Source organism: Marmota marmota, unplaced genomic scaffold, assembly GCF_001458135.2.
Source record: "Marmota marmota marmota unplaced genomic scaffold, marMar, whole genome shotgun sequence".
Lineage (NCBI taxonomy): Eukaryota > Metazoa > Chordata > Mammalia > Rodentia > Sciuridae > Marmota > Marmota marmota.
Window position 1 is genome coordinate 3,445,528 of NW_026000138.1, and position 13,842 is coordinate 3,459,369.

Consider the following 13,842-nt stretch of genomic DNA (forward strand, 5'->3'; position numbering starts at 1 on the left):
GTGAGGCCTGTGAGGTTTGTAATGCAGCCAAGCAGGGTCCTTGCAGTAAGGAATAAGGCTGCCGTCAGCCTCAGCTTGTTCTTTTGCAGCCTGGTGCACTCCCACACCCGGCAGATATATTTATAGTTCTGAGTAGGGGGAGAAATTCTTTAATTGGTTGGCAATTATGAAAGGCATTTCATTTTCTCCCTGTTGTTTCCTTATTAAAATGAGGATCATCTGGGGGCATTTCTTCATTGTCTTTCAGCAAGGTACAAAGCCGGTTCCTCTCAGTGGAAACCCTGGTTATGTTGTGGGGCTCCCGGTAGCTGCTGGGTTTCAGCCTCAGAAGGGATATCCTTTTTGCTCCTGTGGGGGTTGATGTCCCTGTCCACATGCCTGGGCCATGCTCCTCTTTACTGCTGAGGTCCTGTGGTAGGAGAGACCTGGCAGGGCCAGAGCTTCCTCAGGACAGCCCTGTGTGCGTGCGTGTGTGTCTGTCAGTCTGTCTGTCGGTCGGTAGGTCGGTCAGTCTGTCTGACTCTCTGTCTCTCTTTCTGGCTGTATAGCCAGAGGAGCTGAGCGGAGACAGCAGGGCTTGGAGAAGTGCTGGTGTTTTGAAACTGAAATCTTCAGATGGAAAAGTTGATGTTTGGATGCATTTAATTTTACATTTAAACAGGCTCTTAAACAAGCTTAATGATTTTGAAAATTTGGATTTAATTTTGAAGGGCAGTTTCTGAGGATTTATTTTTCCTGAGGAACACAGTTATAACTATTTCGCCCCTTCCTGGGAAATAACTGTCAACATCCCCGCAGCCTAGAGAAGGGAGTTTGGGAAACTCTCACATCCCATGTCACAGGGACACCATCTTCTGACTGACGGGAAACAAGGCTGCTCTAGCACCAGGCGACTGTCCCTTAACTGTCTGTGAATGTCCGGGATCATTCAGACAACAAATAGATATGGACAACTCACGATCCTCCGCAGCTCGGCTGAGCAGGACTGCTTAGCTGTTGAGGGGATCCGGACCCCAGTGTTGTTTGGTTACAACATGCAGTCTGGCTGCAAGCTACGGTGAGAGAGTGACCTGTTTCTCTTTGAACTTGTTTGTGTTGATCAGAAAACAGAACATTCCCACTCTTCCCCATTTTAAGCATACCTCTGCCTCAGCAGATGAGTGCATATGAAAGCCACCATAGTTTATTATCATTATTAATGAATAGAAGCAAAATGATCACAACCATTTTTCTTACCAAATATGGCAGACTAAAAATGGCAAAGTTTTGTGTGTTTCATGTTCAAGGTCAGATGCACCTGAGTTCAGAGCAAAAACGTTCTCTCGCTAGTCCTTCCCATGTTTCTGAATTTTAATGTGCACAGCACAAGAAAAACAGTGAAAGGAAGGCTGAATGTGATCTCTTTTTAATTTATCTTTTTATTATCAAATATATGTACATCATATGAAATGTCAATCAGATCTGTACAACTTGTTATAAAACCAGCGGTTCTTTTTTTATGTATATTTTTTAGTTGTCAATGGACCTTTATTTTGTTTATTTCTATGTGGTGCTGAGAATCGAACCCAGTGCCTCAAAAGTGCTAGGCAAGCACTTGGCCCCTGAGCCGCAACCCCAGCCCAAAACCAGCAGTTCCTACTCTCATTTGCTCCATCCCAGATGCAATCCTGTTCAACCCTTCTAGCTGGGTTTTTGGGAATCCACCTCCAGATCTTTAAATAATCTGCACATAATGTATTTATTGATTTTTGGGGGGGCTTTCTAAATTTTTTTACTGCGTCCTCCCTCTGGAAGAAGGAGGCTTGGCTCTTTTCCCTTCGCCCCGTGCCCCACCACCCACACACCTGCCGAATCTCCTCAGGGTCATTTTGTCATTATTCTGGTTTGGCTACCATTCACCATTTACATTGTTCTGATCCCCTTAGACTGGGTTTCTCAAAGGGGGTCCATGGAATACTATTCTATAAGATGTCCGAAGGCATAGGTCTATGATTTAGTAAGTTTGGGAAATACCATATTATAGTTAAAACCGTGATTCTTTCCTATAGGACTTCTCAGAGGCTTTCATATGCCAATATGCTTCAGAAGGGACAGGGGGACATAGGGAGGCAATGTGTCCTCAACTTTTGTCCACAGCACCCTTCCCATACAGAGAATTGTAACACAATTTGAGAAACATGGTTTTGGAGCGTCTCCATTGCCAGGATTCTGCAAAGTTAGGGACACTTTGGCTTGTGTCCAATTATCTCCCTCTGGGAAGTGAGAAAATAAACTGGAGAGGGATGTGTATCATTGAAGCTTTTGGGGCTGGGGATATAGCTCAGTTGGTAGAGCGCTTGCCTTGCATGCACAAGGCCCTGGGTTCAATCCCCAGTACACACACACACACACAAAAAAAAAGAAGAAGAAAAAGAAAGAAAGAACAATAGGAACTCCTAAATCAGAAAACAAAAGTGATAAAGAAAAAAAAAAGTGAAGCTTTTAAACATTGGTGGATGACTGTTGCCTCTTTTTCCTTCCCGAAGACTGACCAGTGCCCTCCCATGTAGGTTAGTGGCACGGAAGGTAAAGGACCTGCTGAAGGGCCAGGGCTTCCCAGATTACGTGGCCCCATTTGGAAATTCCCAGGCCCAGGATGCGCTGGACTGGGTGCCTGTCCACTTTGCCACCCTGTCATCCAACGTGAAGGTAAAGGGGAGGAGTTGAAGGCTGTCTGCTTGCAGTCCCTTTTTTTAAAAATATATATATTAAAAATTTATAAATAAATACTTATATATTTATTTGTATGTTGTACTGAGAATCGAACCCAGTGCCTCACACATGCCAGAAAAGTACTCTACCACTGAGCCCCAGCCCCTGCTTGCAGTCCCTTTTACTTCTGGGTGGGGTGACAGGCAGCCGGGGCTATCCTTGTGAAGAAGATGGGGTGCTCTGTTATCAGATTGGCCTGGATATTGAATACTGCTTGGCCCTTGTTGGCATTGTCATGATAAGTCAGCAATTTCATGGGCTTGAGCCTATTTCCCCTTCTGTGGGATGGGAATCATGGTATAGACCTCATGGGGTTGTTGAGAGGGTTAAATGAGGCCCTTGGCAGGGTACCTAGTGTCCCTATATAAACTGAAACCTTGACAGTCACCATCTTATTACTCCAGGTGGAGCATCTCTGATCCCAAACTCAGAAATTCTAAGTACTCCAAAATCTGAAACATTTTGAATACCAACGTTACTATGCAAGTGGCAAATTCCACACCTGGCCTCATGTGATGGTCACAGTCAAAACCGAACACACTAATTGCCAGATATGGTGACACTTGCCTGTGATCCCAGTGACTAGGGAAGTGGAGACAGGAGGAAAACAAGTTCCAGGCTAGATTCAGCAGTTTATGGAGTCCCTGTCTCAAAGTAAAAGGCAATTTAAAGGAGGTGTAGGCCAGGGGTAGAGTTCAACCCAGCAAAGTACTGATAGGGAGGTAGGTAGGGAGGGAGTCAGCACCAGTCTGTCTATGTGTATATGAAACAAGTTCACATTTGGGCTTGGGCCTTGTCGCCAAGAAATCTCACTCAGGCACATGCAGATATACCAAAATCTGAAAAACAAAAAACAAAACACTTTGGGTCCCAAGCATTTTAGATAAGGGACGATCGACCTGTACCATTATTGTGGGTACTGCACATGCCCTCCCCAGAATGGGGACCGTCTCAGCCTTCCTCCGTCCTCCCAGCTGTCCCATCCATGTTCCCTGGTCTATAGAGGCAGCCCACAGGAGTGCTTTCAATTCCAAAGTTCCCCAAGGAGTTTAATGGAAGTTGACATCCTACAAATAGGTTCCTGGTCACATGTGACTCTTCACCCACTGTTTTCTTTTGTCTTAGCAAAGTGTGGGCCGTGCGTCATGGAGGCGTGCTCCCCATCTTCTGCCCTAATTTCCCAACTATTTCTTGTCATGCTTTCTTCAGGCCCCTCATTACCGGCTTTGCATATTTATAGCATGGGCATAATGGGGTGAGGAGGCTCACAGCTCTGACCCCGCCCTCCCTCAGCAGAGACCCAGGATCACTCCGTGCCTGCTGCTCAGCTGCTCAGCCTTGGCTAAGCTCAGCTGCCTAGTGAACCCTGCAAATCGCTCCTGGCTTCTTGGTGCTGGGTGTAGACACCCAGTTATTACTGCCCCTCCAGCGGGAAGACCCTGGGTGGGAGCAGAGGCAGCCATGTGTGGGGAAGCAGCCCTGCCTGGGGCTGTGTGGGTCCTGAGCCTTCAGCTGGGCTGGGGCACATTTATACCAACTAAGCAGGAAAACAAGTGGAAGGAGCTGGGGTCCCTGCCAAGCTTGGTTCACACCAGTGGCGACTGCTGCAACGTCTCCTCAGAGCAGAATGTCAGTGAGGATGGCAGGGTTTCTAAAAGGCAATTCCAAGCTAAGGAATTCCATTCAGGACTTACAGCAGGTACCAAATTCAGCAGGCTTGTAGCTCTCCATGCCCTGAGAGATGCAGTTAGAAATATGTTTTTATCATGGAAAAATCTCCAACACACAGGAAAATAGCATAAAACAGTGGGATCCCCATCTACCCCTCAGGCAGCTTCCATAGTTATCAGATTTGCCAACTGAAAAAACTTTAAAGGCAGGAGAAAGGTCTGGCAGGCCCACTTGCCCCTTTTTCTCTTGGGGCTGACCAAGCAAAGGTCCTGGGGCAGAGGAAGCTTCCAGCCTGAGCCAGGGCATCTGGACTGTGGCCCCCGTGCTCTCAGTGCAGAAGATGTGTTGCTAGTATCTTTGACAACACACATTGCCTGAGTACCCAATGTCACATCTTAATTGCTAATGATAAAGTAAATAAGAAGAATTCTCACATTTCCTCTCCTTTCCCAACCCCCTGTTCTGGGGTCAACCCCAGGGCCTGGTAACTATTAGCTCTCTCAGCCCTTTTTATTTTGAGAAGGCCTTCGCTGAGTTGCCCAGGCTGGCCTTGAACTCTTGATCCGCCTGCCATAGTCTCCCAAGTAGCCTCTCGGTGCATTCAACATGCTGTGCAATGGAGCTTCATGGTCTCCCCCTTCCTCCTCTCCTCTGGCTAGTTTCTCTCCCACATTCTGAGGTAGATATAGATGCCCTTAAGTCCCTGAATGTCCCACCACTGGGAAGCAAGATGGCCACAACTCCCAGCGCTGCCGGCCTCTCCAGAACCAGCAGGGAGGCAGAGGTGATACGAGGTGTTACGCTATTTTTGGAGCATCGAGTACTTTAATAATATGTACTCTTCAAAGCTGTTTTTATCTGAACTTCTAGAGTCTATTCATTCTCTTGTTCAGAACATTTTGTAATATGTGGGACATTTTGTAATTAAAACTTTGAACTGCAGATTAAGTTTCACTTGGAGTTGCGTAATATTCAGATTGATTAATGGAGCTATGTTTTGCAGGATTCCTGCCAGCTTCCAGTGGCTTTGGTTATAGAGGTGAAGTGGACTAAGTACGGGTCCCTCCTGAACCCACAGGCCAGAATAGTCAATGTAACTGCAAATCTCATCTCCTCCTCCTTTCCTGAGGTAGGCCTGATGGAGTTTAAAGGTTCAGGTTGGGTCTGGGGTGTATCTCAGTGGTAGAGCCCTTGCCTAGCGTGCGGGAGGCCCTGGCTGTGATGCCCAGCCCTGCAAAGCAGAACACAACAGAAGAGAGTTTAAGACAAATCCAGACAAAACTCAAGTATGACAGGTAAAATTTATTACTTGGTAAAAAGAGATTAGCTTTTAAACAATCTGGATTGTTAAAACAATTTTGCTGTGGTTATTTACTTAGAGGGAGAAACCCACTGACAAAGATTTTATTTACATTAGCAGTCTTGTTTAATCTTTTTTTATAATCATTATTATTTTTAAGGTAGACACAATATCTTTATTTTATTTTTCTGGGGTGCTGAGGATCGAACCCAGTGCCTCATGCATGCCAGGTGAGTGTGCTACCACTTGAGCCACAACCCCAGCCCCTAGATTTAATCTTTAAAACCCTCATGAAAATGGATTGTTGATCGTGGTGTGTCAGGTGAGGACAGCCGGGGTAAACTCTGCCTGTCAGCCGAGGCAGTAGCCGAGGGACCCCAGTGAACCTGTCATCTTCATGAACTGACAGGAGTCATGGCGTGAGGAAGAGGAGGAAAGAGGTCTCATTTTGTCCTGGCCACACACCGGAGGGGGGGGTCTTGCTTCTGACTCTTCATTACAGACCAGCGCCGGAAATGAAAGGACGGTTCTCATTTCCACTGCGGTTACTTTTGCGGCTGTGTCTGCACCTGCAGAGGCGGGCTTCAGAGCGCGGCCAGCCATCAACGCCAGGCTGCCCTTTAACTACTTCTTCCCATTTGCTTGACGTAAGTGGTCCCTGGAGGAAACCGAGCCCCACCTCGGTCTGAGGTCTTTTCCTCTGGAACGTGTGCACGTGGGGCCGCAAGTCCCTCAGAGGCGTCCCACTTCCTCACGCCTCCCATGCCTTGGTGTTGCCCCCGCACCAACTCGCTGCCCCGGACCAGCTTCCAGCTTTCTTGTCCCCTTCTGGAAGTTTCACTCTGCTTGGTTTGGATTTAGAGTTGGTCATAGATGGAAGTGGTCTTGGGGGCCGGGGCGGTGGAAAAAACAGCCCTTGCAGCAGCCCACTCGGGGATCTCTCCAGTTCTTCCAGCCCTGCTTTAATGAGAGTTATTTTTAAAATGTTCATTGTTTCTAGCTCAGGTTTTCTTTCAAGTCCTATTGAGCTAAGTACAAAAATAGCAAAATACTGTATAAAATCATGCAAGTCGGGTGCAGAGCCTCAAGAGGGACTCTTAAGAGATCATGTGAATTACAGGGCAGCCTTGGGTCTAATTGCCACCCTGCACCAGGCCCTGCCGGAGCTGGCTCTCCAGCTGGTGGGCTGCGTGGGAGGCCCCGGGGCGGGCAGTGCAGGGAGGCGGCTCAGGGGAGAGGTTATTCTATACGTTAATTGTAGGTCATTGAGGAACCGTGCTGTCAGGTGGCAGAACGCTGGATACCGCAGAGGAGGGTCCTGGGTACCTGGAATGACATCCCCATGGTGACAGCAGAAGACTCTAGAACAGCGTGGGAATAAAAAGGACCTTTCTAGGATGGGCTGGAGGCTAAGGCGGCTGCTTTTCTTTTTCTTTCAGAGTGAAAGGACATGCCGGTCCCAGCATAATCATGTGAAATTTGAAAACTGTACATTAGATGAGATTAAATTTTATATACAACTAGTCATCATCCAACGTGTCATATTTAAGCCAAGAGTGCAGTGTCCAACATGAGGAAACAGTCTGATCTGGCTGCTGTGCGTGGCAGGGTGGCAGCTCTTGGGTCATACCGAGGAAGAACGGCCTCCGGTGGTTGCGTCCAACACAGACCCGGTGGGACCCATGGGCGAGGCACTGACCCAAGCCCCTCACCACGTGACCAGGCAAGGTGGTCACTCTTGGGCACGGGCCAGCCCAGGGAGGCAGGGTCCTCTCTGGGGCCGGGCTGGGGGAATCTAATTCACCTCGCTGAGAAGCCCGTGCTGCCTCAGGAGCTTGTTGAGTCTTTCAATTTCTTGTTCCTGTTGCAAAAGCAGACAGAGGGACTTTCTGAGCCTCTGTAGGGATGTGACAAAGAGCCAGTGAGCCCCAGGGACACAGATACGAATGGGAGCTACACTCCTTGTGGAATTCAGGCTACTGAGGCGACTGCCAGAGTCAGGAGGGTCCCCAAGCTGCAGCAGTGACAGCAGCAGGCAGGTGACTCAGGGCAGGGGTGGCCGAGCCGAATCTGAAAGGATGGGAATGCGCGAGGGAAGGGCGCTCCCGGCCCCCCAGGAGCAGAAGCACCATGCCGAGGTGGGAACTGCAAGTGGATGTTGTCCCCAGGTCTTACCTTCTCAGAGCAGCTAAATTCAAGGTGTTGGATTTTGGCGACCAGCTGAATATTCATCTGTTTTAACCTTAAGAGCTGCCGTTCTGAACGTGTCTTGACCGAGATGATTATCCCTGAAAATGGGGAGTCACAGGATTCTAGTTTAACCACTGGGGGGTGGAGAAGTGATTTCTACATGTATAGAGTTGGGAAGAATGACAGTGGTAGTCATCACAGAGTGGCCTCCGAACTAAGAGGGCCAGGTATTCCCTTGGGAGCCTCCGTTTCCGGGTGTGTGGTGTCTCCTCGGCTCATGTGACTGAGAGCTCTTTTAAAATAGCCATAACCACGAAGCTCCTTATCCAGAACCTGTCCAGGACAGTGGCCCTGGTCCATGGCAGTGGGTGCTGACATGCCATAGGAGCCCCTCGTGGTCAACCCTCAGCAGAAGCAGTGATGACCGAGCCTCCACTCTGCCCCTGGACAGAATCCAGGCTCTGTCCTTCCCGGGTTTTGCTCTCAACGCTAAATCTACACTTGCTGGTGACCAGCCGCCCCCACCCCGCCCACATCTGCTGCAGCCAGTTTCCCTGCAGGTCCTGCTGGAGCTCAGGGGGCTGCGGCCATACAGGACTCACCAGGCCACCAAGGGAAGCGGCTCCACGCAGAGGGCCTGTCCCTCCCTTAGCGCCCTGAACCACGGCCCATCCGTTCAGGGATTCCCAAACCCTGGCTGGACACCTGGAGAGCTTCCGAGGTAGACCTGCACCCAAGCTTATCAGGCCTTCTGCTGCAGACTGTTTTAAAAAGGTCTGAAGGTGACCACTTTGGCAGGTACACAGGCAGGCCATTAAGCAACCGGCCAGCTGTGGTCACTCTCCACGTAAAATCCCTTGGCCTGAAGCGCCTGTGCACGGGGTGTGTGGGGAGAGGGCTCTTCTCGAGACAGGCACAGAGTGGCTCCTTGAGCTCCCAGAGCCCATCTCTGGATCTCTGGTGGGTCATCAACACCACTCAAAGGCTACCACATGCTGTGACCTCCTCAGAGCTCAATTCCTGCATCCCTGCTGGATGGTGCCTCCTGGGTGGCCTGGCTGGGGTGGGCTTCTCTTAGGAGACACCCAGTTTAGAACCGAGATGCCCTGGGAAAAGCCTGGAGAGATTCCCTGGGCCTTAGCCTAACCCTTTCCATGAATCAATCTTTTGGGATGGTACCGTTGAACTTGGGGGCCACTGAGCCTCATCCCCAGCCCTAGTTTGTATTTTATTTAGAGACAGGGTCTCACTGAGTTGCTTAGCACCTCGCTTTTGCTGAGGCTGACTTTGAACTCATGTTCCTCCTGCCTCAGCCTCCTGAGCTGCTGGGGATTACAGGTGTGTGCCATCATGCCCGGTTCCATGGATATCCATGAACCTCTTTTTTTGTGTGTGGTACTGGGGATTGGACCCAGGACCTTGTGCATGCGAGGCAAGCACTCTGCCAACTGAGTTGTAGTCCCAATATCTTTCGATAATCATGAAAACAGCCCGAAGGAGAGAGGTGGTTCCCAGAGCAGGTATCCTGGTCTCACTCTGGCCTCTGAAGTGGCAGTCAGTGGCCAAGTCGCATCCTGCCCCATGTTTTTCTGGACTTCTGGGAGGAGGCAGGGGCTGTGATGGAGACTATGTGTATGTGAGCTCAGGCTCCTGGGGTGACTAAACAGCTGGCCTTGGCACCCTCTGTCCTGTGCCCTCTGCAACCCAAGGGTGCTGGGTACCTACCATTGATGATCCGGGCCACCCGCCATAGCCTGAGCAGGATCAGCAGGCCCAGAGCCTCAAACTCATGCTCCCAGAACAGGAGGACTATGTCGAGGATGAAGGAGACCACCACCACGACAGCATCCAGGATCTCAAACTTGTGGTGAAAGAATTCCAGGCGGAAGACGAAGATTTTAAAGAAAATCTCCATCATAAAGAAGATCAAGATGGCGATGCTCATGTAGTGGAACACCTGGAGGGGAGGAAGAGCCACAGTCAGGAGATGGTGCCACTGGCCACAGGGCAGGTCACAGAGACTGACCTTGAGTACCCCTGCTAGTTACCAGAGGGAGAATTCACTGGGCTGACAAATACTGAACTCCCAGCCCAGGTGCTGTGCTGAGGGTCACTGGCATGGCAGGTGGGCAATGCCAGAATTCAGAGTCCACCCCCCACCCCGCCCCTGCAGCTTGGCAGCCCCACTGCTAGGAACACACCCCAGGGCAAAGCTTGTGCATGCTCAACGACATGTCATGGGGTGTTTACAGCAGTGGTTCGCAGAACCTGCGATCTTTGCCTTGTCTGTGAACAATGTCAGCGTCATTGGGACCACCCAGCAAGTTCTCATGGCACTCCATAGACATCCTGCTCCACTGTTAGGGCCTGGGCAGAGCCACCCACATGAGCCCACCGGGAAAGACCACCACGGTGGGGGCAAGTGAAGAGGGTCCCCAGATCTCAGTTATGAACACCTCACTAGGGAAACAACCTCTGGCTCTGGAGCAGAGGACATAGTAAGTGAGCTGGGCTCCGTGTGCCAGGAAGGACATGCACAGGCTTAAGGGCGTCATGTCAAAAGGACACAGTAGTCAGCCTGAAGAGGCTCACAGCGGCCAAATTTGGGACAATTTGAACATCAGAAAGGCTGACCGAGATTGACTAACACACTGAATAAAAAATAAAAATCTCAGGTCCACGGCGGGGCAGGCACACAGGCTTCAAAGACAGCGCCTGGTTATGGAAGGGTGGCCATTACGAAGGGTGGGGGAGAGAAGGAACTAGAAAATCACATTCTGTACCCCTCAGTGTTCACTGCTCGGGCAAGGGTCATGCCTCTAGGGAAGGGGACATTTGTGTTGTACCAAAGTATCACTAGGCAGGCTATTTATAACTGCAAAGGGACACATGTCCCTGGACAGTAGTATGGTCCAGCATTTACTGCCTAAATTGAAAGATCTAGCTGAGTATCGCTGAGTGGGAGACCCAGCTTTATGTGGAACTCCTGAAGGCACCACATAAAGAATGTGTCCCATGAGAACACTTGCTGATGGAGCCTCTGGACCTAGGGAACCAACTAATGGGTCTCTTTGTCCGGATTTATCCAGACTTACCTAGAACCTCTGACAGCCTACAGGACAACTGACTGGACAATTCAAAAAGTCAGTATCATGAGGAGGGGAGAAGGCCGAGTGCTGGCTCTATGTTACAGAGCACATCTTGGGACAAGCGAGGAGATTCAAGTGGTAATGATATATCTGCTGACCACTGAATCGGGTCTGACGGTTCTGCAGCGCAGGTGAAAGACCTTATTCCTACACTGCTGAAGTGTTCAAGGGGGAAGTGTCGCTACATCTGTGACTTATTTTCAAATGGCCAGGCAGAAATACCTGTGCCCGTGTGGATGTATACTGATGAAGGAAATTGCGTATTGGCCATTTTTCATAATTACAAAATTTTGGGAAAAGACAGTATGGCAGATATGTTATTGATCCTATTAAGAAAGTGGGAGAACTGGGCAAGGTGGTGCACGCTTGTGATCCCATCAGCTTGGGAGGCTGAGGCAGGAGGATCTCCAGTTCAAAGCCAGCCTCAGCAAAAACGATGTGCTAGGCAACTCAGAGAGACTCTGTCTCTAAATAAAATATTTTTTAAAAGGCTGGGATGTGGCTCAGTGGTTCAATGCCCCTGACTTCAATCCCTGGCACAAAAACAAAAAAAATAAAAAAAAACCAAAAACAAAAGCCAGAAAGTGGGCGAGAGAAGGTACTCCTCGGGCTAGGGATGTGGCTCAGTGGTAGCGCGCTCGTCTGGCATGCGTGAGGCACTGGGTTCAATCCTAAGCACCACATAAAAGTAAAAGATATTGTGGGGGCTAGGGTTGTGGCTCAAATGGTAGAGTGCTCGCTTAGCAAGTATGAGGCACTGGGTTTGATCCTCAGCACCATATAAAAATAAAATGAAGATATTGTATCCATCTAAAACTAAAAAATAAATATTTAATTTTTTAAAAATAAAGATATTGTTCCACCTAAAACCAAAAAATAAATATTAAAAAAAAAAGGTACACCTCCTTCCTTGCAGACCAGGCCGGCCTAGGTGACAACAGAACGGAGTTGCCTCTGCCCTTTTACCATTTATAAAGATAGGCATTTAATAGGGATTCCATTTTTCCCCCAGAAAGCACATGGGGAGATGTCTTTGAGGCTTGGATTTCCTCCTGTGTTTCCACTGCCTGTTGGGTGAACATCTGGGTCGGGCTCAGCCTTTAGTGGATGTCACTGAAGGGACCAGGAAAACACCAACAGAAGACAGGAGGAGAACGACACTCCTGCCCCCGGAAGGGGAACGTGCCTCATGTCCCTGATTACATAGGCCTGCAACCAGTGACTGGCTCTGGCGAGCTTCAGTGAAATGAGCTTCCTCCTCGTACTAAATGCTTCTCTCTCAAATCCGGAAAGGCAGGCCTCTTCTCCAGCCATTGACTAAAACACCCAGACTACTTCCCAGCAAGCCCTGTGGCTCCAAGAGGGGTGGTAGCCGCTCCCTCTGCCCCCAGTGCAGATAACAGAAGTGACCCACATCAGGAGCACCCCAGAGAGCGGAGACAAGCTACCTGGGGCGCATAGTTGTTCTCGACAAGCTGGATGATCTTCAGGTCCAGAATGAGCTCAGCGAGCACCAGGAGAGCATCCAGAATGACCAGGCAGATGACGACGACCTGCGGGCAGTGGGAGGACAGAAAGTGTGAGCCTGAAACAGGGCCCTCCTCCCGCCCTTAGGAGCTGCCTGGAAACATCAGTGAGACCACCAGGTACAGGTGCCGAGGAGGGAGAGCCACTGCCAATACCTTCCTGGAGGGAGCCTGCAGGGGCAGGTCCCCACGGTCACAAGCTGCCACCTGCCCACCACCTCTCCCCCCAGCCTCTCTCTGCCGCTGACCCACTGCCCCTCCACGACACTAGGCTCTTCCTTGCTCCTTCACCTTTTCCCTGAGCTGGCTCAGACCAAGTTCCACTTCCCAGATGGCAAACGTTTTTTAAAAGTTACATTTTTCTATTTCTGGGGATTGCTGTCGCCACAGGGTGCACAGAACAGATACTGGAGAAGTCATCTGACACATCCCGCCTCAGGGCTCTGGGATCTGGAAGGGGGGACTCCAGCGGCTACCTACTCTTCAGATGACAGTGATGCCACTGTACACAGAAACCAGCTCCTGCTTGTCGGGGACGGAGAGCAGGCCTGGGTTTCCTGGACAATTGGGAAGAGCTGAGTGGCAGAGTGGGGCTCTGTGACTTGCTACAGAGGGTCAGTGGGTGCCAGAGCGAGGGGTTGTCTCATTGATGGCAGCAGGGATGCTGCTGGTGAGGCCACTAATGGCAGGGGTACATTGACAGAGTTCTGACAGTCCATGGTGGCTGTGGAAATGGCAGCAGTGTGGGAGCCCCAAGGGACCCCGTGTGATACCCCTCTTTCCTCAGAAATTCCAGACCTCAGGCCTTGCCTCTCACGTTGTTAGATCCGTTGATTTTGACCTCTAAAACGTAATCTGCTGTAAACTGGCAGTTTCACATTGAAATTCAACAAGTTGGGGCCTATGAAGAAGGGACTGTTTAACTTTTTGGCCATTTCCACCTGTAGTTAGTTGTTGCAATAAAGTGTCTGATGATGTCTTGATGACGTGGCAAATGGCTCTGCAAGTTTCCACACACATCCAAATTCAGCAGCTTAGTAAAGATTCAAGCCTTAGGTGTTTTCTTTTTCTTTCTTTCTTTTTTTTTTTTTAATTTTTGGTTTTATTTTAGGACCAACGGGATCTGAGAGTTCTTATAGTCTTAAAAAAAAAAAAAAAAAGCCAGGCACAGATATTTAGACCTAAGATCCAGTATTCAGCCCTAAAATGGAATGAAGGGCCGCACGTGCTACATCATGCCACGTGAGGGGCCAGA

At 49.7% G+C, this 13,842-nt stretch overlaps 2 protein-coding genes and 1 non-coding gene across 6 annotated transcripts in view; 2 read left to right on the top strand and 1 right to left on the bottom strand.

The window, feature by feature from the left end:
• Window positions 1–7,245, top strand: part of Tctn1 (tectonic family member 1) — a 28,326-nt gene extending 21,081 nt beyond the window's left edge. The window contains exons 10-15 of one of the 3 annotated variants that reach the window (XM_048785591.1): window positions 248–333; window positions 917–1,057; window positions 2,550–2,688; window positions 5,426–5,551; window positions 6,225–6,369; window positions 7,162–7,245. In XM_048785591.1, the coding sequence (XP_048641548.1) occupies window positions 248–333; window positions 917–1,057; window positions 2,550–2,688; window positions 5,426–5,551; window positions 6,225–6,368 (636 nt within the window). In that variant the 3' untranslated portion in view covers window position 6,369; window positions 7,162–7,245. Of the gene's footprint in view, window positions 1–247; window positions 334–916; window positions 1,058–2,525; window positions 2,689–5,425; window positions 5,552–6,224; window positions 6,370–6,983 lie in introns of all 3 variants that reach the window. The other 2 variants (XM_015502506.2, XM_015502505.2) reach the window with 2 other exon arrangements.
• Window positions 2,310–2,382, top strand: Trnaa-ugc. The gene has a single exon. It is a non-coding gene; the product is annotated as a tRNA-Ala (tRNA).
• Hvcn1 (hydrogen voltage gated channel 1) overlaps window positions 2,550–13,842 on the bottom strand; it is a 33,732-nt gene continuing 22,439 nt past the window's right edge. Inside the window, exons 4-7 of one of the 2 annotated variants that reach the window (XM_048785593.1) lie at window positions 12,510–12,614; window positions 9,638–9,869; window positions 7,898–8,010; window positions 2,550–3,590 (exon numbers count right to left, since the gene is read on the bottom strand). In XM_048785593.1, coding sequence (XP_048641550.1) covers window positions 3,561–3,590; window positions 7,898–8,010; window positions 9,638–9,869; window positions 12,510–12,614 — 480 coding nt within the window. In that variant the 3' untranslated portion in view covers window positions 2,550–3,560. Of the gene's footprint in view, window positions 3,591–5,704; window positions 7,584–7,897; window positions 8,011–9,637; window positions 9,870–12,509; window positions 12,615–13,842 lie in introns of those variants that run through there. The other variant, XM_015502507.2, reaches the window with a different exon arrangement.